Raw genomic sequence first — 25,561 nt, 5'->3', positions numbered from 1 at the left:
CCCCTAAGTGATTTTAATGATTTTAGGGAAGTTGATATGATTTATGGAAAAAAAAAATTTCACATCCTACCTAAAACTATGAGATTATTAGGATTTCTATATTTTTAACTAAACAAATCCTCTCAAATCTTCGAGAATCCCTCACAGTCGGTGTGGTGGTGATTCGGTTTCGGCGACCTATTGTTTTGGGTTTCCTCACACAGCTTCAACCAAACAGATCTAGGGTGAGATCCGCCTAGGTTTGAGTTCTTCTTACTGGTTCAAGTCACTTAGTTGACATTTCCGACCATGGCGTTTCCGACGGTCTTTGAATGCTTGGTTGAGGTTCTACCATCACGCCGCTCAAGATTTCCCAAGTTTTCTCACTCTAAATCACCAAGTGAGGCAAGATGTTTGTAGTCTTTCAAGGTAGTGGCCAGCTCCGGTGTCCTTAGCCTTCTACTTCTTGCGATATTGGTTTGTTCGGGCAAAAAGAAGATTGGTTTCTTTGTGTAAAATCTACTATCTTGTTTATATCTGTTTATTTCCTTATCTGCCTCCCCAAGTTTGGGGCTTAGTTTCTTAGAGCTTTAAGCCTCGCCAGGGTGTTTTCTGGAGGGGTAAAGTCTCGTCGGCTTAGTTTATGGAGGTTAAAGTCCTGCCGGCGTATCCTACCTTGTATTCCACCTTCGTTCCTTTTTGTTAATAATCTCTCTGTTTCACAAATAATGTCATTTTGACACATATCACACAAATAAAGAAAAACTAGAATTATACATATATGCTCTTATTTAAGGAGTAATTTATCATTTAAATTTAATAAAAAGAGTTTTGGGTTGAGGATAAATTAGAAAAATCCATGTAAAAAGTTACATTAGAAATATAAAATGATAGTCTTTGTAAAACAAAAAACAAATTCCAGAATGACAAAACAAATTCCAGAATGACACTCTTTGTGAAACAGAGAAAGTATATATATTTCATATGACAATTAAAAAAAAGAATATTAGATTGAATTCACCCATAAGATTTATCTAAGAGTAACGAACTAAATGATACACCAACCAGCTCCAAGTTTTACATTGTGTCATTGCACCCATTCGAGATTATAATTTAGATTAGTTTTTTTATATATATTATTATTGACAATGATATTCATATCTGATGATTTGTGGTAAACATTTAATTAATTAACCAAATAAGAAACATATATTTACAAAATTTCATCCTCCAAGAAAGGAGAACCCGAAATCCAAAGAGCTATATGATCATGTCCCAAACTCAAAAGCTTCTCTGCTCGAAATTTTCTCACCTTAAGTGGGAGACAAAAAAAGAAAAAAAAAAAGAAAAAAAGAAAAAAAAGAAGACCATAGGTTCTATCATCGGCCTTCGTGAAGATCTTCTGAGAAAACAGTTGTTCGTGTAATATTTTCATGATCAAAAGCGCTTAGACCAGAATAAGGACCAGAAGAGAACATTGAAGACGTTACTTCTGACTCGAACGTAGCTGATGATTGTCTCCGGTTAGGGCGAGCTTTATTTGAAGTGTTTAAAACCGGGTCCTGATATTCAACAACCCGTTGAACCATTTTAAGTGACTGAACCACTTCACCCATCGTTGGTCTCTGGCTAGCTTCAGGTGCAACACAAGCCGCTGCGATTGTGCAGACTCTTATGAAATCTTCTTTTGGGTATTTTCCTTCGAGTCTTGAATCGACTAGTTCTTCTAATCGGTCTTTGTCCCTTAGAATTGGCCTTGTCTGCATCCACAATCACATTTTTACACTCAAGACTTGGACAATGATAATACAAAAACCTGGACAGGATTTGGAGGAGTTTTTACCCAAGTGACGAGGTTTTCTTGGCCTGAAGGTTGAGACATATCCACAGGTTTTCTACCAGTTAACAACTCAAGAAGAACCACACCGTAACTATAAACATCACTCTTGACGAGTAGGTGTCCCGTCATTGCATATTCAGGCGCTACGTACCTGAAAACAGATTTTAGATTTAATAGGCAGAACTTAATGGTGTACATGAATAATTTCGAGAGGGATGAGCAACTCACCCAAATGTGCCCATAACACGGGTAGACAAGTGATTACCCTTGCCTTCAGGAGCTTGTTTCGCTAGGCCAAAATCTGCGACTTTGGCGTTGAAGTTGTTCTCAAGGAGTATATTAGAGGCTTTGAAATCTCTGTGTATAACCGATGGTTGTGAGTCTTCATGCAGGTAAGCAAGTCCTCTTGCAGCATCAAGTGCAATCTTCATTCTGGTGTCCCAATCAAGAGGACAGTTCAGCCCGAGAGGCCCTGAAACATAAGAATCAACTTAAATAAACCACTCTTGTAGATAAATTTCTGCAACAGTGAGTATAGTAGTATACAATAACTTCTTTTGGTAATGTCAGATCTTAAAGTAAGTAGCAAGGGAAGCGAAGAGTATAATATTACCATGGAGCCAAGCCTCGAGGCTGCCATTTGGAACAAGCTCATAACAAAGTAGGTGCTGAGAAGAATCTCGACTGCTATAGTAACCCACAAGTTTCACCAAATTACGATGATGAAGACGGCTTAACATATCAATCTCCACCTGAAATTCTTTATCGCCTTGTGGCCCTCCACATGTTAGCTTCTTAATTGCTACAGCAGTACCATCGGCTAAGATGCCTCTGTAAACCTTGCCAAACCCACCTTCCCCTAGAATGCTAGCAGATTCAAAGTTGCTAGTGGCTTCCTTGAGTTCTTCATATGACAGAAACCGCGTACTTGCTGGGTGAGGAAGAGATCCCCCTACTGAACCAGCGTCCATGTTCCTTGGTTTTACTGAAAGAAGGAAGATGCAATTTAGTTTTTACTAAAAACAAGAATCAAATTGGCAGGATTTAGGAAAGTAACATAAATCACACTGGTAACATCGATATGAATCATTCATCATCTATGTATCCCTATCCTTCCTGATTCTTTTGTTTGATTTTCTACGGTCTATTGGCCTTTACATAAGGTCAAATGAGAGATTTGGAGTTGAGAAATAACGACACAACTTTAGACCCAACAGAAAAATTGATATTTTCCCCCACATCTATGCTAACTTTCCAATGTGCAGTTCACATGCTGTGTATCTTCTGATATGACTCATGTATTTCGAACTGAGATCGCCCTAACATAAAAGGTTTAATCCTTGTTATGAGAAGAGGTACATACCAGCTTCTTTGTGAGGATCAGGAGCTTTCTCTTCTCGGAGTGCGCAGGAGCAAATAACAAGCACAGAGATTATAGCAAGTATAAGCACACCAGAGGCTATGGCAAAGATAAGTATAAGATTCGGATGCCTCTTTTTCCCTGGAGATCTTACTGACGTAGACGCTGAGGATCCTTGTGATGGTGCTTTATGAGGTGAAGAAGCCACTGACGGTGCTGCAAACATATTCAGGCTTATATTAATGAAAATGTAAGGAAACACGGTTAGATACTCGCAAAAGCATCGAACTGGGAGATGCTACTGTAGTACTGTTAACAAAGTAAACTCTATCAGTCTACTTTCTTTCGGCTATGATATACTTGAGTGTGACCACAGATGTAAACTCAAATGTGCAGAACTGATGTGCCGATTGTATTCTTGCCCTGATACAATTGGAGAAAAGTAGTTTACCTTGAGAAAGTGCAGGGGCCTCAAACCAAGTAAGGTTTAGAAGTTTGTAATCTCCCACCAAAGTAGGGCTAAACTGAATTTTGTGGCTGATAAGCGAAGCGTTTATTGCTGATGCCTCACTTGCTGAAAAACTAATTCCAGAATGAGGGGTGATATCCATTGATATGTTCATCCTTGATAAGCTTAGCACATAGAAGTTGATCAGCTCGATTTGGTGGGTAGGAGACCAAGCTGGGTAGCAAATTCGTTCATGAACATGTTCCAACTAGGAGTTTCTGAAACATTCAAGAGAAGGATGTCCAGCTTTATAGGATACACACAATGGCAACCAATACTTCTTCGTTTAAGTACCATATCTGGTTTGCAACAATCTGGAAGATAAACAAAATACACACAATGAATTTTAAACTAGTATGTTATTCAAATGACAATTTAAAATGGATAAAGAGTAAAGAACGTATATAATGTTTATTTAATTACGAGACTGGATAACGTCATACTTGAAATGGAGGGGGACAAAGGTGGCTGAGTTAAGGCATCAGGAAGTGCATTATTACTAGATTGTCCCGGGGAAATATCCACCAAGCCGGCTCCGGGAGACTGAGCATTCTTTTTCACGGACGGTTTGGAGAAATGCGAGCTAGTAGGGGGGTGAACAGAGGCGACCAAACGACTATAGGGGGGAGGATACTGAGGTGCTTCTGCTTGTTGTGGTGCGAAATACTTTCTGTGAAACCGCGGATAGTCAGTTGGTAGGGGAAGATCAGGGGTAGCTTGTGAAGTTGAAGGAGATAAAGTTGGTGAAACCGTCAGTCCTTCATAAAGAGCAGCAGCGAACTGAACACTGACGAGAGAAACCACACAATATACAAAAACCACCGATTTCAACGCCATTATTAGGATATCTCTTTGCGAACCTGAGATAGACATATCATTAGAAACAGTAACAGATAGGTAAAACAAGAAATCTCCTAAAGCTAGTCCATGTGATGGGTAAAAAAATTCAACTACTTGGGAGTAAAACAAGAACTGTCTTTAAGCAACACAATGAATCCCCACTACAAACCTATATATTCATGAAAAAGATGCAAGGGCATGGTCCAAAATCAAACCTACTTTGCCTTTTTTAGCCTGGATAATCTAGCATAATGGGTCCAGAGCTAAAGATCGTGTACCATATTTAGAAACTATAAACATAATCAGTTTCAAAACCCCAAACTACATTTCCAAATTCCATATCGCGATTTGATTTCCATTTTTTCACTAACCAAAATCAGACTGACCTAACAAATAGGTCCATAGACTAACTTTTTTTTCCCCTTCGATTTCATAATTCTCTAAAAACTTCGAGATCACTACTACACTTGGAAGAGAGAGAGAGAGAGAGAGAGTATAAGAAGATAAAGTGAAATTACCAGAAGAGCTCGCGAGTGAGAAAATCTCCATCACCGACACTTTCCGTTGGCTTGAAAACCCTCAGATCTATAAATAAAAACTCGCCGCGAGAACAGAAACTCACAACGGAAGAAGAAACGAAACGTAAAAGACCTTAAACCCGGAAAAAAAACCTCTTCAGGGGGTTTTCAACGGTGGATATATTTACACAAATAAACGGAGCTCCAGAAACCCTAGATTGAGAATCTGCCATCGCCACCATCGATTTCAGCTCCCAGGAAAACTTTTCCGTTGGCGGAGATTTCTTCGGCTTCACTCCGCTTTTAGTACTGTAGAAGAAAAAGAAGAAGAAGCTCCTCCTCCTTCTCTCTCTCTTTTCTTTTTAATTTTTTTCTTTATTAATAAAAACAAAACTTTAATTCTTTATTCCAATATGTTTATTTTTTTTAATATTTTCTTTTTCTTTTTCTAGATCGTTTCGGTTTTTGAATGCTCGACAAAAAGAAGAGAAGCGTGCGGCGTACTTGATTGAGCGTATATGTCCACGCATACTACTAATATACGCCACTAACGGGAAACGAACATTAACGGTAGCCAGAAAAATAAAATAGAAAAACGTGACGGTGTGACTGTCACTGTCAATTATTTTTTTTGTGCACACTCACAGAATGACAGGACTTCTCTGTTACTTTTTTTTTTTAGAGTTACTGAATATACACATCTATGTTGGATGACTTCAATTCTCAATGGAGTGATGAGATACTTCGTCACTGATGTTACTTTAAAGATTTATAATCCATCGTGATCTTGGCAAATCCATAGAAGATCATCTAATACAATCTAACTAACTTCTAGGAGCCATTGCGACACCTTATTTTCCATTATTAAACGAACTTGAGATTGGTTTATTTGGGACGTCAGGCTAAACTGCTATCAATTGAATGTGGCGTACTATAGTAAAAATATTAGGGAGGTTCCGAATAATACCTCAAAACAGTTATAAATAGTTTTGCGTAGGATAAAGATGATTTTACCTTGTCATAACTATAGAAAACTGGTTGTTAAATTTCATTTACTGTGGAAGCAAATTGAATGCTGTTAGATTGTTGGATTAAATAAAGAAATTTATGTTTTCTTCCGTAATCACTAGAATCGAATCTAGAATGTTGATATACACAAGTTGCACAACATAAGATGTTAGTGTATGGAGTATGGACATACAAAAACGACGATTTACGCCATAGGACATTCCCCGGATTTTGATTTCCGGCGAAGGGCGATTGAGCATGTCTCAAAACATGGTTCATTAACATTGCCATCATCCTCCGGTGGAGCTACTCCAAATTTAAACTGTTATGATTCAAACATGGAAAGACAAAAGAAAAACTCAGTGAGAATTCAAAAATGGGGTTAATAACTGCACAAATAAGATGCTAATAAAAATAGGAACATTCGAAGAACTCAAACATGTTTATTTTGATTAAAACCAATTGACAGTAAATGAAGTAAATCCATGATCTTGTATATTTAACCAAATCCTGGATTCTTTTCCAGTGGCAGATAAGATTACTCACAATTTAAGAGTTGATATGTCTATTGTTAGAGAAGGGGCAAGTAAGATGTACCTGGCAACTATAATCTTTGAAGTTTGGTTCCATCACCAAAGGAACTCCCATGTAGTCTTTAAAGAATGTCTGAAAAATATTCAAAATTCCACAATTTCAGGGATCAATCAAAGAACATTACCTTAAAGCTTGTAAGCTTATCATTCTACCGAGACTAAGTCTTCAAATTAATGTCTTGTTTAAAACAGACACCAACTCAACACAGTTATATAAATTTGTTGATTGGTTTAGTTGAATTACAGAAGAATACCTGAGTTGGTAGTTTGCATGTGTTAATGCATACTCCTACACACTTGCTTTCTTCTAGATACTGACATTTCTCGACGAAAACCTACTTGGATCCCAACTCCTCTCGATTATCAAAAAGATAGAAAAATAACTGACAAAACGAAGTCATATGAAAACAGATGCAAGGTTCAGTATGATCATTACCCCGCTATCCCAAGACTCTCCATTAGGAAGATCAATGACATTTACTTTAGACGGTCCCATTAGCCATTGACAGGTAAGTACAGTAACTCTCGCTTGACATATGGGAAACAAACAGAAGAAATAAGAAAAACCGATTAGCTCGCTGGATTCAAATAAGTCAAAGGCCTCCTATACTAAAGCTTCTTTGTGCCTGCCTAAACTATCTATGATTCAAAATGTAGTTGTTTGTTACCCATATATTTTGATAAATTTGAATTGACAAAGAGGATTGAAGATTCAACAGAACTCACCAACCATCAAAGCAGCTAACTTCCCTTGTGCAATAGGAGCAATGAGAAGCTTGTAAAGCTCTAAAATAAGTGGAGGAAACAACGATTTCAGTATTCGCACCTGTTTTTTAAAAATTAAGCATTTGATCAAAGCTTTACACAAGAAACTTTAGCCTAAAGTGTCTATAAAAAATGATTTATGAAATGAGAAGTATACCGCAGCATCACTAGTCTCCGACCTAGTTCGACCTTTCAACAAGAGAAGCTTCACCAACTCAATAAGTCCAACGTACCCGGGTTTCTCTGAATCCGACCCGACTTCCTATTATTACACATACTTGAACATGAACAAAGACCATTAGACTTAATGTTAATCAAAACACTCAAACTCATGAATAAACCAAACAAATCCAATTTACAACTCACCTGGACCAATTTGTTCCGAAACGATTGCATGAAGAAATCGTCGAGAGGTCCTGGCTTATACTCCAATTTCGAAGCTCCTTCATCTGATTTAACCTGAGTATCATCAGAATTGAAAATCACACATCTATATATGTGCGTCTGTGTTACAAAATTGGTCCAAGTGGGTTGAAAATTTCAAAATTGGAATCACCTCAGAGGAATCAGAGATACGACAACGAACACGCCGCGTGAATTTGGGACTTCGTAGAATTAACTGTGTAGAAGATGAGTTGGAGAAGAATAGGATAGTCCTCGTCGGAGGAGGAAGAAGAAGGATAGCCATTTTTGACCTTAGAAGTTTTTTTTTTTGGCTCTCTCAGGAATGACAAAAATAACAAGAACAAACTACACGCCGTTTTTGTTGTACGAAAACAACACGTAGTCTCTGTTTCTATTTTACTAAAAGCCTTTAAAAATTAAAACCCTAGCAAAATCTTGGACTTGTACTGAGAGTGAGATTTTTTTGTTTCAATTCACTGAGAAAATTCAAAATCCGATGATGAATTCCGTTTCACGCCTCGCGAGAAGGTTCTGTGCAACGCTCGCCGCTATTCCGGCGGAGATTAGCGGCTCTGCTTCTGCTTCTGCTTCTGTTCCGACGAAGGCGAAAAAGCATCCTTCGATATACAAGAAACTCTCAAGTCTCGGCACGAGAGGAGGAAAAATAGATGAAACCCTAAATCAATTCGTCATGGAAGGTGTACCTGTCAAAAAACATGACCTTATTCGCTACGCAAAAGATCTTCGCAAGTTTCGTCAACCTCAACGCGCCCTCGAGGTTTGTTTGTTTTCCTCTCTTTGTAAAATTGATTTGAACATCCCAATTAGAAAAGGACTCTGATTATATCGTTTTTTATCTGTTAGATATTTGAGTGGATGGAAACAAAAGAAATTGCGTTTTCTGGTAGCGATCATGCAATTCGTTTGGATCTTATCGCAAAGACTAAAGGCTTAGAGGCGGCTGAAAACTATTTTAACAGTTTAGACGATTCTTCCAAGAATCAGTCGACTTATGGATCCTTATTGAACTGTTACTGTGTTGAACGGGAGGAAGAGAAGGCAAAGGCTCATTTTGAGAATATGGTTGATCTCAATCATGTGAGTAATTCTTTGCCGTTTAATAACTTGATGGCCATGTATTTGCGGTTAGATCAACCAGAGAAGGTACCTGAAGTGGTTGTTGCGATGAAACAGAGGAATATTACACCTTGTGATATCACTTACTCTATGTGGATACAAAGCTGTGGGAGTTTAAAGGATTTGGATGGAGTAGAGAAGGTTCTTGAAGAAATGAAAGCTGAAGGTGAAGAGACTTCTTCCTCGTGGGATACGTTTGCTAATCTTGCAGCTATCTATGTTAAAGTTGGTCTCTATGATAAAGCTGAAGAGGCGCTGAAGTCTCTGGAGAGTAAGATGAATCCTCACTTGCGTGATTCATTTCATTTCCTCATTAGTTTGTATGCTGGAGTTTCGAATGCGAAAGAGGTTTATCGAGTTTGGGATTTGTTAAAGAAAAGACACCCTAATGTCAACAATACAAGCTATCTTATAATTCTCCAAGCATTGAGTAAACTCAATGACGTTGATGGAGTCAAGAGAATCTTTACGGAATGGGAATCAACTTGCTGGACTTACGATATGCGCATGGCAAATGTTGCAATTAGCAGTTACTTAAAGCAGAACATGTACGAAGATGCTGAGGGTGTGTTCAATGGCGCCATGAAAAAATGTAAAGGTCAGTTCTCTAAGGCTAGGCAGCTTTTGATGATGCACCTGTTGAAGAACGATCAGGCAGATTTGGCTCTGAAGCATTTTGAAGCGGCGGTTTTGGATCAGGATAAGAACTGGACTTGGAGCTCAGAGCTGATCCGTTTGTTCTTTCTTCACTTTGAGGAAGCCAAAGACGTTGATGGAGCAGAAGAGTTCTGCAGAACCTTGAGGAAATGGAGTCCCCTCGATTCGGAAACTTACACTCTTCTTATGAAGACGTATTTCTCTGCAGGGGAAGATTGTCCGGATATGAGAAAGAGGTTGGAGGAACAAGGGATCCAAGTAGACGAAGAGCAAGAGTGTTTGCTTAGCAAGATCTGCACTTGATTCATTCCTACAGCTTGACTCTGTCTAGACTCTAGTGATAAGTTATTATTGTTCTGTAAAACTACGCATTTGAAGCATTTTGTTCAGACTCACTGTTCTCGTTATAGTTTGCCTTCTATATGCGTTTATAAAACATGTGCGCACATACAGATACATAAAAAGAAAAATAAATAGTAGCAGATATCAAGGAGGATCTATGCGATGCTCGCTATCCTGATGACGGCAAATAAAGCAGCGATTGGTATACGATAATCTCTTCATTATGGGAGAAACAATGGTGATGACGATGTTAGTCTCCTCGACCTCATACACCACCAGTCGAGGTTAGTCTCTTCATTCCTTTTCCTGCTTCAGCCCTTGCCTCACTGAACCAGTGAATTTATCACTTCTGGCGTGGATTAAATGCGGAATCTTAATTCGATGGATGAAGGTTCATGTCAATTAGTCGTTTCTTCCAATTTGCTTTGTGGCTTTTTAGAAGGAAATTGGTAATGGTTTGAGAGCCTGTCGGATAGGGGTCAAATTTGGTTTCTGGATATGATGGTACTATAGAGTCTCTGGACCTATAGAAGAATGTAAAGAACAAAATTACTGATTAGAGCATTGTTATCTTGTTGCTTCTCCCTGTTTGTGATATTAGTTTTATCTTTCACTTAGAATCAATCCGATCATTTGTTTTTCATGGTTCACTTAGGAGAGGAAGGTTTTGGACGGGATGGAAACTAATAGCGATCACCAAGTTTATTTGCATCTCATTGCCAAGACTAAAAGCTTCGAAAGGGACAACTACTATGTTGAACTCAAGGAAGAGAAGGCAAATGCCCTTTTTGTGGACTTGTCTTATCTTAAGCATTAGGATCAAATGTGTTTTTGTTTTTTATTTATTTATTTATATAAATATATGATGATTACATGAACATATATGAAAATAGAGTTTAGTAACATTGTTGATTTACACTGCAAATGATTTTGACAAATATTACTGACCAAAGTATATTTCAAAGACTGAAGCTAATGATCCTATTTTCTTTTCTTTCTTCCCACTTTTACTCGGGTTATAGAGTGCATGAAGGAAATATATGAAGAAATTTAGTAGGTGTGTCTATTTAAATAGTCATGTCACCAAAGATCTATATTTTGAAACCAAATCAGTCGCAATGTCTCAATTTGTGTTTCGTCTCAAATTTGCAACAAAACTACAGTAACAATAAAATTTGCAACATATATATGAAGAAATCTAACTCAAATTTTCTTAATGAAGAAATACTGTTTCTTTCGTGTAAATGGTTTCCTATGTTAATTATATTTATTAAAATCTAGTAATATAAATTTTGAAAATAAAGTCATCCATCTAAATTTATAAGAAAATATTAAAAACGCTACCAAATTACTTTATATACTTAATTTGATTCTCTTATTTTTCTTATATCGTTTGGTTTCCAATTATTTGTTATATGTTTGCAAATAATTAGTTTTACATATGTCAAATCTTTTCGAGTCATTGACACGTAAACCTTTATTAAAAATCAATTTGTCAAAACATTAAACTTTGTATACTAAAATGATCTACTTTAACCACTTTGTTGTTTTTTGTATGTATAATATTTTCCTTCTAATATATGTTTACTAATATATGTTTACAGAAAAGTAGTAATTGCAATTATTTTCTTACTATATTCTTTTCTGTTTGTATATATATTTCAAAAATTTATATATAATAGCAATCCGAATAAATGTCACCAAAAGTTGTGTTTTTTCAATTGTACCTTTTGGATAATTTTCCAAAAAAAATCTCTAAAAAAAATAATTGTATGTTTTACAAAAAGTTGCGATTGTTCATTGTAACGGTTTTTTTGTAAAGTTGCAACTGTTCAGTGTACAGTTTTGTTTATTCGAATATTCGTATCTTTTCAAATCTATATATATTTGCCTGTTTGAACTGTTTTCATTTTTTGTCATGACACAAAATAATATAAAATTTCAAACTCAACGGTTTTTACAGCTTTCTAAATTATTCTCTAGCATTCGTTTTCTTAAAAATAAATGAATTCCTCCAATTCTTGATTAACAAAAGATTTTTGAAATGATGAATCTAATTTACAATTTTAAGTTAATTTTAAACATAAAAATTTAATGAAAAATGTTCTTGGAGTTTTATTTTCCTAAATTTAGATGGATTATATAGTGAGTTTTTGAATTTGACTTTTCAATATGGTAATAAAGATGTATTATATTTAAAAGCACTTTATATGGATTATTAGGTATAAATATAATCAAGTGCAGACACAACAGTTGCGATTTTTCATAGTACCTTTTCGTAAACATTTTGTTTAAAAATATTCGAACGGTTGTATCTGTTCATTGTAGAGTTGTGTCTTTTCGCTATATTTTATTTATATTTTTTCATCACAATTTTTCGTTCTAATAGGTGTGTCTATTTAAATAGTCATGTCTTTTGAACTCTCTTTATATTTGTCTCTTCATTAGTAATTAACAAATCGTTGAAACAAATTTTCTATTTTACGTTAAATCTAAATAATTGAATATTAATATCTAATATGCTTATAGCAATAGAGAAATTTAATACAACTTAATATAGAATTTACAGTTGCGCCAATTTATCGTAACTTTTCGTTAAAAAAATAGTTTAATATTTAAAAAATAATAATAATCTGAATAATTGTGAACAACAGTTGCCACTTTTCGTAGAAATTTAATAAAACTTAATATAGAATTTACTGGTGCATCTATTTATCGTAACTTTTGGTAAAAACTATTTTAATATTTAATTTTTTTTTTTTTTTTTTTGAATGTTGTGTATTTTAATTTTAAATTTTTGTTGATACAGTTTCACTCATTATTAAATATATTTTAATTATAATTATTTAAAAGAAAATTACATTAACTCATTACAACTTTAATTCAATATTCTCAGTTAGGATCACTTTGTCATAATGATTTTTTTATTTGTAGTTCTTTACCATAATTCTTCATAAATTATCTTAGTTATTTATAATATTTTAAACAATATTTTTTGCAAAGTTGCATCTATTCTACATAATTTTGTTTGTTATAAGTTTTCATATTGATGGTTGTGTTTTTAGTAACAGTTTATGTTTAATATTTATGTATTCAAACAATTCTATTATATTCAAATGATTTTATAATGTATAATTTTAAAATTTAAATTTTATTTACTTTATTCTAAAATATTTCTCCCGCGGCATCGCGGGGGTCTGAGTCCTAGTAGTAATAATAATCCTTTTATTATTAGAATTTTTAGTTTATTGTATACTTTTCTTTATATATTTTTTACACTTGTGGAAATCTTAATAGATTTGATACATGTAGCGATCATATATATACTAACCTAAGTTTTTTAGTTTGTTATATAATTTTATTAGAATCTCTTCTTACACATGTCAAAAAATTTAACACATAAATTTTGAAAACCAAACTCTATATAATAAAATTTGAGATGATAATCAATTACATCGCAATCAAATCAATATTTGAATTAAAATTCATAAATAACAAATTAATTTTAAAATATTCATTGTTAAAAATTTCCGTTTTAAAAACGCAGTTTGATTGTAATGTGAAACCTTGTGTGTCACGCGTTTGTGATAGTAAAACCCTTTTGACCTTGTGAAAGATAAATATCCCAAAAGAAAAGGCATAACAAATTAATTTTAAAATATTCATTGTGAAATCTTCCGTTTAAAAAATGCAGATTGTAATGTGAAACCTTGTGTGTCACGCGTTTGTGATAGTAAAACCCTTTTGACCTTGTGAAAGATAAATCTCCCCAAAAAAAAGGCACTAAAAATAGCATAATGATATATGGAAGTGCGTATTGGCGGGAGGTGAAAAGAGGCACGTATAATATCCCACTAAGTAAAAACCACTGTAACATGCATATACTGAGCAAAGAGAGTGCATGAGTTTTCTTATAAGTGATCATCATTATCAGCTTTAATAAATATGTTAGTGCTTATAGAAGACTAAGTTGGGTATATTCATGTCGACCAAGGAGGCTGGACGCGTCTTCCAGATTTAAGAGTGTTGAGTGGGGTTTCATCATTTTTCAGGAACCTGTGATTTGGAGACACGTGTGTGTGATGGGGGGGGGGGGGGGGGTTTGGGCTATAAATAGGGTTTAACGCCATGGTATGTAATCAAATAGCTAGCTAGTCCTGAGAGAGCTTATAACTTGTTTAGGAATATATATATATATATATATATCTTTCGGTCTGACTGATCTTGTGCGTTAGTGTATTTTAAGAAGAAAAAAAAGAGTAAATATGGGGCAGTTCGTGAAAAAGGGTTGGGTAGTGGCGTGTATGATGGTTTTACTGATGTCGACTCAAGTTTTGGGAAGATTATATGATACAGATAGTCACGGCAGTCGCAAAAACCGGCATCATAAACATGGAGGAGGTGGTCATGGTGCTGGTGCTGGTGCCGGTGGAGGTGCCAGGGTTGGTATAGGAGCCGGAGGTGGTGCTAGCGGTGGCATTGGAGCCGGAGGAGGAGCTGGTGGTAGCGTAGGAGCCGGAGGAGGATCTGGTGGTAGCGTAGGTGCCGGAGGAGGAGTTGGTGGTGGTTTAGGAGGTGGGATCGGCGGAGGTGCCGGTGGTGGTGTTGGTATTGGTGGAGGAGGTTGTGGTAGTGGACGTGGTGCAGCTCGCGGAGGACGTCGTGGTGGTGGTGCTAGTGGAGGTGTAGGAGCTGGAGGCAAAGTAGGCGGAGGAAGTGGTGTTGGTGGTGCAGTCGGAGGTGGTGCCGGTGGTGCTGTTAGAGGTGGTGCTAGAGGTGGTGTTGGTGGCTCTGTTGGAGGTGGTGCTAGAGGTGGTGTTGGTGGCTCTGTTGGAGGTGGAATTGGTGCCGGTGGCGTAGTGGGAGGTGGTGCCAGTGGTGCTGTTGGAGGTGGTGTTGGAGGTGCTGTTGGAGGTGGAGCTGGTGGTGGGGTAGTTGGAGGTGGTGCCGGTGGTGCTAGAGGTAGTGTTGGAGGTGGTGCCGGAGGCACTGTTGGAGGTGGAACTGGTGCTGGTGTAGTTGGAGGTGGTGCCGGTGGTGCTAGAGGTAGTGTTGGAGGTGGTGCCGGAAGCGCTGTTGGAGGTGGAGTTGGTGCTGGTGTAGTTGGAGGTGGTGTTGGTGGTGCTAGAGGTAGTGTTGGAGGTGGTGCCGGAGGCGCCGTTGGAGGTGGAGCTGGTGCTGGTATAGTTGGAGGTGGTGCTGGTGGAGGAGGTGCTAGAGGTAGTGTTGGTGGCGCTGTTGGAGGTGGGGTTGGTGCCGGTGGCGTTGTTGGAGGTGGTGCCAGAGGCGCTGTTGGAGGCGGTGTCGGTGGTGTTGTTGGAGGTGGTACAGGAGGTGCTGTTGGAGGTGGAGCTGGTGGTTCTGGTGGTGCTAGAGGTAGTGTTGGTGGCGCTGTTGGAGGTGGAGTTGGTGGCGCTGTTGGAGGTGGAGTTGGTGCTGGAGGCACTGTTGGAGGCGGTGTCGGTGGTGCTGTTGGAGGCGGTACCGGAGGTGCTGTTGGAGGTGGTGCTAGAGGTAGTGCCGGTGGCGCTGTTGGAGGTGGTGTCGGAGGTGGAGCTGGTGGCGCTGCTGGAGGTAGTGCTGGTGGTGCTGTTGGAGGAGGTGTCGGAGGCGCTGTTGGAGGCGGTGTTGGTGCTGGTGGTGTTGTTGGAGGTGGTACCGCAGGCGCTGTTGGAGGTGGAGTTGGTGCTGGTGTAGTTGGAGGTGGTGCCGGTGGTGCAGTTGGAGGTGATAGAGGTAATGTTGGTGGCGCTGTTGGGGGTGGAGTTGGTGCCGGTGGCACTGTTGGAGGTGGTGCCGGAGGCGCTGTTGGAGGCGCTGTCGGTGGTGCTGTTGGAGGTGGTGGCAGAGGTGCTGTTGGAGGTGGAGCTGCATCTGGTGGTGCAGTTGGAGGAGGTGCCAGTGGTGCAGTTGGAGGTGGTGCTAGAGGTAGTGTTGGTGGTGCTGTTGGAGGTGGAGTTGGTGCCGGTGGCACAGTTGGAGGCGGTGTCGGTGGTGCTGTTGGAGGCGGTGCCGGTGGTGCTGTTGGAGGCGGTGCCGGAGGTGGTGTTGGAGGTGGTGCTAGAGGTAGTGCTGGTGGCGCTGTTGGAGGTGGTGTCGGAAGTGGAGCTGGTAGTGCTGCTGGAGGTAGCGCCGGTGGTGCTGTTGGAGGTGGTGTCGGAGGAGGAGTTGGTGGCGCTGGAGGAGGTGCCGGAGGTGGTGCTGGTGGTGCAGTTGGAGGTGGTGCTAGAGGTAGTGCCGGTGGCGCTGTTGGAGGTGGTGTCGGAGGTGGAGCTGGTACCGGTGGTGCTGTTGGAGGTGGTGTAGGAGGAGGAGTTGGTGGCGCTGTTGGAGGTGCTATAGGTGGTGGAGTTGGCTTAGGCGGTGGTGTTGGAGGGGGTGGAGGAGGAGGACTTGGTGGTGGTTTAGGCGGTGGTATTGGAGGTAGTGGAGGAGGAGGACTTGGTGGTGGAAGTGGTTCCGGAGGTGGTGCTGGAGGCGGTGGCGGAGGAGGACTTGGTGGTGGTGTTGGAGGCGGCGGAGGAGGAGGACTTGGTGGTGCTGTTGGAGGAGGTGGAGGTCTCGGTGGTGGTGTTGGTGGCGGAGCAAATGTTGGTGTAGGAGTTGGAGCCGGAGGCAGTGGAGGAGGAGCTGGTGGTGGCGTTGGAAACCGGCGACACTAAATCAGAAACAGCAAGTGACTCTTAACAATTTAGCACTGCATGCACGTTGCCTCTTTAGTAGTTTGCATGCACGCTCTCGTTGTTATCACTTTTATCTTATTCTCCTTGTAACCAGTATATAATATTAATTAATAATGAATAAACTCTTTACAAAAGATTAAAAATTGATATATAACTATGAAAACGAAAGAACAAAAAGAACACTGAGTAAATGATGAAAGCATATAAAACAGACCGTTATTTACATGGTAATTTAGTTAAATTTCGTATATTGATTAGTTTATATAGTAGAAGCAGTACTATCAAATATTCAAAATGTACTAAATAATGTTGAAGAAACTATAAATTAATACATTCTTTTAGTTTTCTAACTATATATATACAACAATATTCAGAGCTTCTATAACTTTTTTTTTTTTTTGAAAATTTATATAACTTTTATTATGTTCCCGAACTCAAAGAGCAGCTTGGCACGGCTGTAACTCTTCTTTTGGTTTCTGATCAGATTTATATAAACCGGTATCTCTATATATATATTCAGAGCTACTTCCGACCATAGTAGTCTTGTTTGGTTGGTCCCCATATGATTGGTGATCCTACTCATCCTCTTTTGTAAGGCTCAATAGTGACCAAAAAAAAACTATTAATTTTGATAACGTAAATCACACATCTTGATCAGCCATGCATCGGCATAACGTTTACATACTCTTTTCAGTTTCCAAGTCGTGTTTTTTCCACTATAACTAAGTATATATCATCTCAATAACTCTATTATATAACTATCGAGCCGTCCCCTACTCCCGTCGAGAAGTACTCTCTCTCTCTCAATCGTCACTACCAATATGTCAACAACCGACGTAAATTTTTATTATACCAATCTTTATCAAGTTTGTGAACCAATAGTCCAATACGGATCTAACACTTCCACAAGAACAAAAAAAGAAAAAGAAAAAAAACGCAGATCTCGAAGGTTTTTTGTGCGTTGATGGTCTATCTATTCCAAAAGTCTTTTGGGATTCAGATAGAATGAGGTAATGTTACTTTCTCAATCTGATCCTATCTTAAGAGAGTTTCTCTTTTTCAGTTGCTCGAGATCGACAAGATTCGTTCGTATGGTAGAATATTTTGTGCTTTTCGATTGAATCGAAAAGTTGCTCGAGAGTTTCTCTAACAAGTATTCGTATTTAGAATGATGGATTCATTAAAGTTATCTATCTAGGTAGGGATTTCAGCGTGAACTTAAAATATATTTGGTTGCTTCAATATGTTTGTGAATGTCAGGTAAAATTCAGTTTGTTGTTCACTGATTTGAAATGTTGTTGTTGCATTATTCAAATCGTAAGTGAATTGCCAATTGAATTGTTTAGGAATTACATTGTAGAAGAAACTTGGACACCCTAGGTATTGACAGGCCCTTACTTTTGTGGTGCAGGTTGCATGAGTTTAAATATCTGGAGGTTATGCATTCATTGCACTATTCTCCAATCTCTTATTGATTTGATGCATTTATATGCCTGCCTTTTTTTTTTTTTCTGCGTTTATCAAATACTCAAATTTACAGAAATGATCTGACAAGTTAAAACGAATTTAAGTAGTTGTTCACTTGGTAATAACTTTATCTTGCATCTTGTAGAAACTAAAGAAGGGTTTAGGGGAAAAATCTTTATTATTGTGTTGTCTTTCTTAATCAGTGATACAAGGGTTTATATAACCCTAGGTTTTAGGGTTTACAACAATATTAGGGTTTATAATAACCGACATAACAAAGTCTAACATGGGCTGCCGGCCCATACAGCAATACTTCCCCGCACGACAAATGTGGTACGCAACACGCAAACTTTGCAATAGAAAAGCAGAACACATATGTCGTGGACACTTGTCAAGGACGGACAAACCATGTCAACAAACTCCTCCGGACATAAACTTCAATCTTGAAAATAGGGATAGAACATCAGCTCGTCTTTGGTCTTTGGCAAAAGGGAAACATCCCGTGGGTGCAAATCCTGCAACCTCCACAAATAATTGTCCTAATCTCGGACAGTCCACAAATCGGACTAAAAGAAATTAACCTAAAAATATGAGCGTTCCAAACAACTCCCCCATAATGGTAAAACTATTACCAAATAAAAATTCAGTAAAATTCATAACTCAAACCCATGTAAACTATAAACCCTATAACCCTGGACCATCATCAATAGTTTAAATAAAAGAAAACCCCCATTAATTATTGCACAATAAAAAAACAAAACTATCTCCCCTCTAACAAGCCGTTAGATCGGAGACACAAACGACGAGACACAACCAAATTCTCCCATAAGCGTAGGCTTATTTTTTTTTCTTTTTTTTTTTTCTTTTTAGTAGTAAAAATGAAATAATACCCAATTAATTAAGAAGAAGAAAAAACAAAATCATGTAATCTTCACTACTTAGATTACGTGTACGTCTTTGTAATCGTCTGGTTCATCTTCATCACCACCATCTTCTTCACATCCCATGATCATTGGATCACAAGAACACTAACGCGGAAGCTTTGATTTAGATCACAAAATGCTCTGATACCATGTAGAAACTAGAGAAGGGTTTCAGGGAAAACTCTTTATTATTGTGTTGTCTTTCTAAATAAAAGACAATAGTCTAAATAAAAGACAATAGTCTAAACTAGATGTATTATGAATTTACATCTAGTTGTGTGGCGATTGGTTCTAGCTGAAACTTTCCAGCTTTCTTATTTGGTTACTGGATTTATGTAATTGAAATAAAGTTATGGTTTTAATGTAATTGTATTGTTTGCCTTTTACTGACAGGTTAACAATCCAGCAACCAGTGAAATTGTATCTGGTATGGGAACAAAAGAGACATATATGTAAAGGGTTTCTTCTCTTCTTAGTTACTTGAGAGCTTCGTAATAATACTTATGTATGAATACTTTTAATTACTTTATAATTTCTGTTTGATATCAGGCAAATTCTAATAAAGTAGTCAGTCGTCTCTCGAGATTATTTGAGGAGCTTGACGTTCCCTTGGGTCTGATCATTGTGGTTACTTAATTTAAACCAAGAGATAGCCAGTTGGTTTAAGAGGAATCTTTATTTGGTTTAACGAGTTTGTGAAGATCGAAGGAAACTAGATGTAATTGAAGGCTCGATTGTGCAGATCAAATCGAGACACCTGAGAGGAGATATAGACACTCGCCAACACCTTAGAGATTGATGATCTTCTCGTTAGCGAAAGAAGTATTGAGTTGACTGGAAAAGATAACTTTAGAATCGTATGATGATGTGTGGAGTTGCAAGTTCTCTACGATTGTGCTGCACATACAAAAATCAACAAGGGGGAGAAGAATGTTGAAACCAAGAGCTTTATAGATGAACTTTCAAAGTTAAAAAGAAAGGGATTTTTTGTACTTGATCATTAACGGCCGACCGTTAGGAATATAGACTAGTTCTTCTCGGCCGACCGTTGGGGAAATCATTAACGGCTAGTTTCTCTCTAGTAATTAATTAATAAGTCAGCTTTGACGTCATAAGTTACCGTTGTAAACATTTCAATGGCTATTATTAACTCACAGTGTACACTGGAGTGTAACTTTAAAATTCGCATTCTCTTGCTGGGCTTGCTGCGAGATCGGCCTAACTCATCCAAATATTAATTTTCTTACAAGTCCACTATAAGAGATACAATAAGCTTAATGGACGAAAGTACTGGATTTGGTCAATTATAAAGCTCAATATAAATCATAAAGCGCTGAAACGATTGTAATCGTGGCACGTTGTGACTTATGAGTATCAATCATGTCAAAAGAACTGTAAGAAACAAATTCAAGCTGAATAATCCAATGCGCCAATGAATAGTTCCTTAATAACTGATAAAGTTGCATAAAAATTTGAGTTGTTTACCCATGAATCATTTTGCCTAGTTAGTTTATTACTGGATAAACTTACTGGTATAGCTTTACAACACATTTATTTGCTGATGAATCAAGAAATTTTGTTACAGAGAAAAAGAAATAAACTCATCATGTTCATCTTAATGAAACCGAACACAAAGATTATTCTCTTTTATATTTGTACAGGGTTCTGGTTTATTCATTTCCATAAATGTTAATGAGTTTTGTTTCCAAAGAAGGCCATAAAACGCTATATACCATTTCTGTAGCCAGAAGGACATTCTCCACCAGTAGGCGCCCTTTGACAAAAGCGGATTGTAAGTTACTGATCATATCAGGAAGAAGGGATTGAAGTCTGCGGGCTAGAATTTTAGACACAATCTTATAAACAGCATTGCAGCAAGAAATAGGTCTGAACTCGCCTATCTTATCCGCTCCTATTCTTTTAGGGATGAGAGTAATCGCTGTTGCATTCCACTGCTTGAGGATTTGGCCTGAACTGAAGAATTCTTTGACTGCCATAGTAAGATCTCCACCAATAATATCCCAGGTTGCTCGAAAAAACTCCCCTGTGTAACCATCTGGCCCATGTGACTTGCTACGAGGAAGAGAGAAGGCTTCTCTTTTAATGTCAGCATCTGTGATCCCAGCTTGAAGCATGTCCTTCATTGCTTGGTGCCATTTATACTTGGAGAGTGATCTGATAAGAATCTCATTCTCAACCGAGATATCTTGAGAAGCAGTACCCAACATCTCTTTGAAGAAGCTCACACAGTGATCTTGAACTTCTGAGGCTACCTCGATTCTTTGCCCTGAATCAGAAACCAGGTAGTAGATTTGGTTGATACCCCTTCTACTGTTTATCATTCTGTGGAAGTAAGCTGTGTTACTGTCTCCGCTTGTCATCCACTTGATACGGGATCGTTGTAGAAGAAACTTCTCTTCAGCTAAAGCTAGACTTTGCCATTTCTGCTGAGCCTGTCTCTCCAACCTTGCTAAGAGGGGGGTAGGATTTGCCAGAAAACGAGCCTGGTGAGATGCTAGTAGATCCTGAGCCTCCTTTACTCTAGCAGAGACTCGTGCTCTCCCAGGGGCATGCTCAAAGTGGACTTGCGTAAGGCCTTTGATACTGTAAGCTGGGATTTCATCAGAGTATTACTTGAGGCTGCGGACTTTCCTCCAATCTTTTCAACCTGGATTAAGAATTGCCTAACAACAACATCCTTCTCAATAAAGGTGAATGGTGAGCTTTGTGGATATTTTCAGGGTAAAAGAGGTCTCAGGCACGGAGACCCTCTTTCTCCTCCGCTCTTTGTGATGGCAATGGAGGTGTTTTCTAACCTTCTAGCATCCAAATTTGCTCAAGGTAGTATTGGATACCATCCTTTGGGTGTCAATCCTCGGATCACTCATCTAGCTTTTGCAGATGACATCATGCTGTTTTTCGATGGTCAAGTCTCATCTCAGGAGGCAATAACAGAGACGCTCGAATCCTTTCACAATATTTCTGGTCTGGCAATGAACAAGGATAAAACTGAACTGTACCATGCTGGTCTCTGTAATGAACTCTCGAACTCTCTCGCTGAGCTGGGCTTCAGAACAGGCAGCTTCCCGGTAAGGTATCTCGGACTTCCCCTCCTTCCCAGGAAGCTCAGCCAATCCGACTATTCTCCCCTTACAGACAAGATCTCTGCTCGGTTCAACAGTTGGACGACCCGTTGCCTATCCTTTCCTGGTAGGTTACAGTTAATATCTTCTGTTATATATGGCCTAGTCAATTTTTGGATGACAGCGTTTAGTCTCCCCAAAGGTTGTATAAAAGCGATTGAGAAGCTCTGCAACAGATTCTTGTGGTCCGGTGATCCCACTAAACGCACTCAATCTAGGGTCTCTTGGGCTACAGTCTGTCTACCTAAAGCAGAAGGGGGTCTTGGCCTGAGGAACATGCTCATGTGGAACAAAGTTCTCAATCTGAAGCTCATTTGGTTGTTATTCTCCAATAGTGGCTCTTTGTGGGTAGCTTGGATGAAGGAACACTATCTCAGACGAGCTACTTACTGGAATGCAGTCCCTCAGAAAAACTCCAGCTGGATTTGGTGCTCTCTCCTGAAGTTGAAACCTTTGGTGCAGTCTCTAATTCGGTGTGATATTGGAGATGGTCGCACCGCAAGCTTTTGGTTCGATAATTGGTCTTCTCTTGGAACACTCAAGGATTTTCTGGGCCCAAATGGTTCTGCTCTGCTTGGGATCCCCATTACTGCTGTGGTTGCTGATGCTTGCTCTACTGGAGGTTGGAGATTACCATCCAGCAGATCAAGAAATCCCCTGGTAGCCTCTCTGAGGAACATGTTGCTTAACACCCAACCCCCTCACGCTGATAGGGGACAGGACACTTACCTTTGGGAAGTAGAAGGCGAGGCTTCCACCCTGTTCTCCACTAAGAAAACCTGGAACCATCTCCGCCCCTCGGCTACTTTGAAATCTTGGGCCAAAGTGGTATGGTTTAAACACTCTGTGCCTAAACATCATTTCAATTTCTGGATTGCAAACTTGGATCGCTTGCCAGTTAAAGCTCGCCTCTGCAACTGGGGAATGAACATTGCTCCTGAATGTCTCCTCTGCAACTCTCAGGTAGAAACCCGTGATCATCTTTTACCCACTGCACTTTCGCAGAAGAAGTGTGGTCCTCAGTCATGGCTCGACTTGGTCATCACCCCTGCATCTTTGTCAACTGGAGTACCCTGATTTCTTGGTTAAGGACCAAATCACCCCATCTCTCTTCAACATTAAAAGGTTTAGCTGTTCAAGCCACTATCTATATGCTGTGGAAGGAAAGAAACCTCCGTCTCCATGAAGGCTTATCCGCCACTGCTCCTGTGATCTTCTCTCAAATTGATCGTAGTATAAGGGATACCTTACTTGCTCGTATACACCGCAAAGGCTGTGGGCGACTCTTTGCTCAGTGGTTTGTTCATGGCTACTAGCATCTCTAATTCCTATGACTGTTTAATTATTCCTTGGTTTACCCCAATTTTGTACTAAGTTACGTTCCTTTTGGTAAATAAAATTCACATTTTATCAAAAAAAAAAACGCTATATACAAAGAAGGCCTAATTTAGAAAAAAAATGCGGCATTTACATATTTGTTTATTTTTTGTGGCTTAAGTCAAATATGTACCTTTTTCTGAAGCACGGCTCTGGAAGTCATGGACCTGCGGAATGATATAACGGAAATGTGTGTTGGCGAGAGATGAGAAGAGGCACGTATAATATTCCACTAAGTGTAATCACTGTAACTTGAATTGAGCCAAATAGGGCATGAGTTTTCTTACAAGTAATCATGCTTTGATAATCACTATAGAAGACTATGTTGATAAATACGTTAGTGCGTATTCATGTCGAGTCTAGAAGTGTCTTCTATATTATTCATCTTTTTTTTAAAAAAAAATTGTGATAAGAGGACACGTGTGTTTGCTTGTTGATGGGCTTTTGGCTATAGATAGAATTTATCGCGCCAAGTATAGATATATAATCAAATAGCTAGCTAGTACTGATTGAGCTGTGTGTGTATGCATGAATATTAATAAAGAGAGACAGAGAAAGTGTAAATATGGGGAAGTTCGTGAGAAGGGGTTGGGTAGTGGCGTGTGTGATGGTGTTACTGATGTCGACTCAAGGTTTGGGGAAAATATCTAGTACAGATGGTCATGGCAGTGGCAAAAACCGACGTCATCAACAGGGTGATAGTGCTGGGGATGGTATAGGAGTTCGAGGAGAAGATGCTGGTGATGGTATAGGAGTTGGAGGTGGTGCTAGCGATGACATTGGAGTTGGACGTGAAATTAGCGGAGGAGGTGGTACAGGCGGTAATGGTGGTGACGGAGGTTCAGGTGGTGGAAGTGGAGGTGGTGGGGAAGGAGGAGCTGGCGGCGGAGGAGGTCAAGGCGGCAGTGCTGGTGGTAATGGAGGCAATGGTGGTGGAGGAGATCGTGGCGGTGCAGGTGGCCGTGGAGGTGGACGTGGTGGCGGTGGTGGCGGTGAAGGTGGAGAGGGAGGTGTAGGTGGTGGTGGCGGTGGCGGTGGGGGAGGACGCCGTGGTGGACATGGTCGTGTTGGAGCTAATGGTAGCGTAGGAGCCGGAGGAAGAACCGGTAGAAGTGGAGGTAGCAACGTTGGCGGAGGAAGACGTGGTGGTGGAGTTGGTGGTGGCGGTAGCGTTAGTAACCGACGACACTAAATCGGAAACTGCAGTGGCCGTTAACAAATAATAATATAGCAATTAATCACTCACGTTGCATGCATGCATGCTTAGCTTATTGCTATCTACTTATCTTGTTCTCGTAGTACGAGTGTATGATATATTAATATGAATAATGAATAAAACTTCCCTTACATATTAAATTTGTGTCGTATATATCTATATCTTATTACAAAACTAGAATTTGTACCCGCGCAAACTCAGGATTTTAATTTAAAACTTTTTCTAATAATATATATTCTTGAGCTCGAATATAATCGTTCAAAAGTTTCGAGGGTAAATCTTTATAAATATATGTCATGTGATAATATTAGGAAAAATAAACGACATTGATGACTAATTCAAGATCTTTTATCATTAAGAGAGTTTATTTATTATTCATATTTTATTAAAACATTTTTTAAAAGCTTTGATATTGATCGATTTTTGATCTAATTATATTTATTATTTATGATTATATGTTGATACTAACATACTATTATTCCATATAAATTTGAATATATTGAATCTCATGAATATTGCTTAGTGTAAAGGTAAAAAATAATATCATATCGTTATAACATCTTTACCGAGTTTGCTTTATCCATCGAAGTAATTGCAACGTACCATAAACGACCAATCCATGAATGTGTCTATCTTATCCTACTTTCCATGATTCTATGGCCAAACGGTTAAACCCGACTTAGAATCTAATAATCTATTTAATAACACCTGCGAACTAAAGATTGGGTTTTTGATTGAGGTGTCGACACCATTTATGGATGGTTTAATCGGTTCGATTTTAATCGTCCGGTTTGCGTGGT

General features: G+C 38.9%; 4 protein-coding genes across 4 annotated transcripts; 2 read left to right on the top strand and 2 right to left on the bottom strand.

The window, feature by feature from the left end:
- Window positions 1–1,147: 1,147 nt before the first annotated feature.
- On the bottom strand, window positions 1,148–5,397 carry LOC104713574 (receptor-like serine/threonine-protein kinase ALE2). The gene is given in 9 exon segments (XM_010430732.3): window positions 1,148–1,739; window positions 1,823–1,970; window positions 2,048–2,291; window positions 2,433–2,804; window positions 3,183–3,395; window positions 3,631–3,849; window positions 3,852–4,001; window positions 4,131–4,547; window positions 5,046–5,397. Coding segments are annotated over 9 exon segments (2,175 nt in total). The 5' UTR covers window positions 5,077–5,397; the 3' UTR covers window positions 1,148–1,358.
- A 739-nt stretch (window positions 5,398–6,136) lies between these two features.
- Window positions 6,137–8,194, bottom strand: LOC104713564 (beta-carotene isomerase D27, chloroplastic). Its single transcript, XM_010430720.3, has 8 exons — window positions 7,968–8,194; window positions 7,778–7,870; window positions 7,569–7,673; window positions 7,373–7,472; window positions 7,083–7,174; window positions 6,901–6,981; window positions 6,651–6,719; window positions 6,137–6,375 (listed from the first exon to the last, which is right to left on the bottom strand). The coding sequence occupies exons 1-8, from the start codon at window positions 8,097–8,099 to the stop codon at window positions 6,259–6,261; spliced, it is 789 nt and encodes a 262-aa protein (XP_010429022.2). The 5' UTR covers window positions 8,100–8,194; the 3' UTR covers window positions 6,137–6,258.
- A 52-nt stretch (window positions 8,195–8,246) lies between these two features.
- LOC104713554 (pentatricopeptide repeat-containing protein At4g01990, mitochondrial) lies at window positions 8,247–10,046 on the top strand. Its single transcript, XM_010430709.3, has 2 exons — window positions 8,247–8,594; window positions 8,681–10,046. Exons 1-2 carry the CDS (start codon window positions 8,313–8,315, stop codon window positions 9,911–9,913), a joined length of 1,515 nt encoding a protein of 504 aa, XP_010429011.2. The 5' UTR covers window positions 8,247–8,312; the 3' UTR covers window positions 9,914–10,046.
- Window positions 10,047–14,119: 4,073 nt separating this feature from the next.
- On the top strand, window positions 14,120–16,778 carry LOC104747056 (uncharacterized). Its single transcript, XM_087479409.1, has one exon. It carries the CDS (start codon window positions 14,218–14,220, stop codon window positions 16,612–16,614), a length of 2,397 nt encoding a protein of 798 aa, XP_087335535.1. The 5' UTR covers window positions 14,120–14,217; the 3' UTR covers window positions 16,615–16,778.
- Window positions 16,779–25,561: the final 8,783 nt, after the last annotated feature.

This window comes from Camelina sativa, chromosome 2, assembly GCF_030686135.1.
Source record: "Camelina sativa cultivar CO46 ecotype springtype chromosome 2, ASM3068613v1".
NCBI classification, from domain to species: Eukaryota; Viridiplantae; Streptophyta; class Magnoliopsida; order Brassicales; family Brassicaceae; genus Camelina; species Camelina sativa.
The sequence above is the reverse complement of the archived record's forward strand: the minus strand, read 5'-3'. Positions and strand labels throughout refer to the sequence as shown.

Bases quoted from the DNA above. Each gene is read 5' to 3' on its own strand.
- LOC104713564 (XM_010430720.3), bottom strand. From the start codon at position 8,099: ATGGCTATCCTTCTTCTTCCTCCTCCGACGAGGACTATCCTATTCTTC. The intron at 7,674-7,777 runs GTGAGTTGTAAA...GTGTAATAATAG, and splicing joins TTCGGAACAAATTGGTCCAG to GAAGTCGGGTCGGATTCAGA. The intron at 6,720-6,900 runs GTATTCTTCTGT...AATATTTTTCAG, and splicing joins CATGCAAACTACCAACTCAG to ACATTCTTTAAAGACTACAT.
- LOC104713554 (XM_010430709.3), top strand. From the start codon at position 8,313: ATGATGAATTCCGTTTCACGCCTCGCGAGAAGGTTCTGTGCAACGCTC. The intron at 8,595-8,680 runs GTTTGTTTGTTT...TTTATCTGTTAG, and splicing joins AACCTCAACGCGCCCTCGAG to ATATTTGAGTGGATGGAAAC.
- LOC104747056 (XM_087479409.1), top strand. From the start codon at position 14,218: ATGGGGCAGTTCGTGAAAAAGGGTTGGGTAGTGGCGTGTATGATGGTT.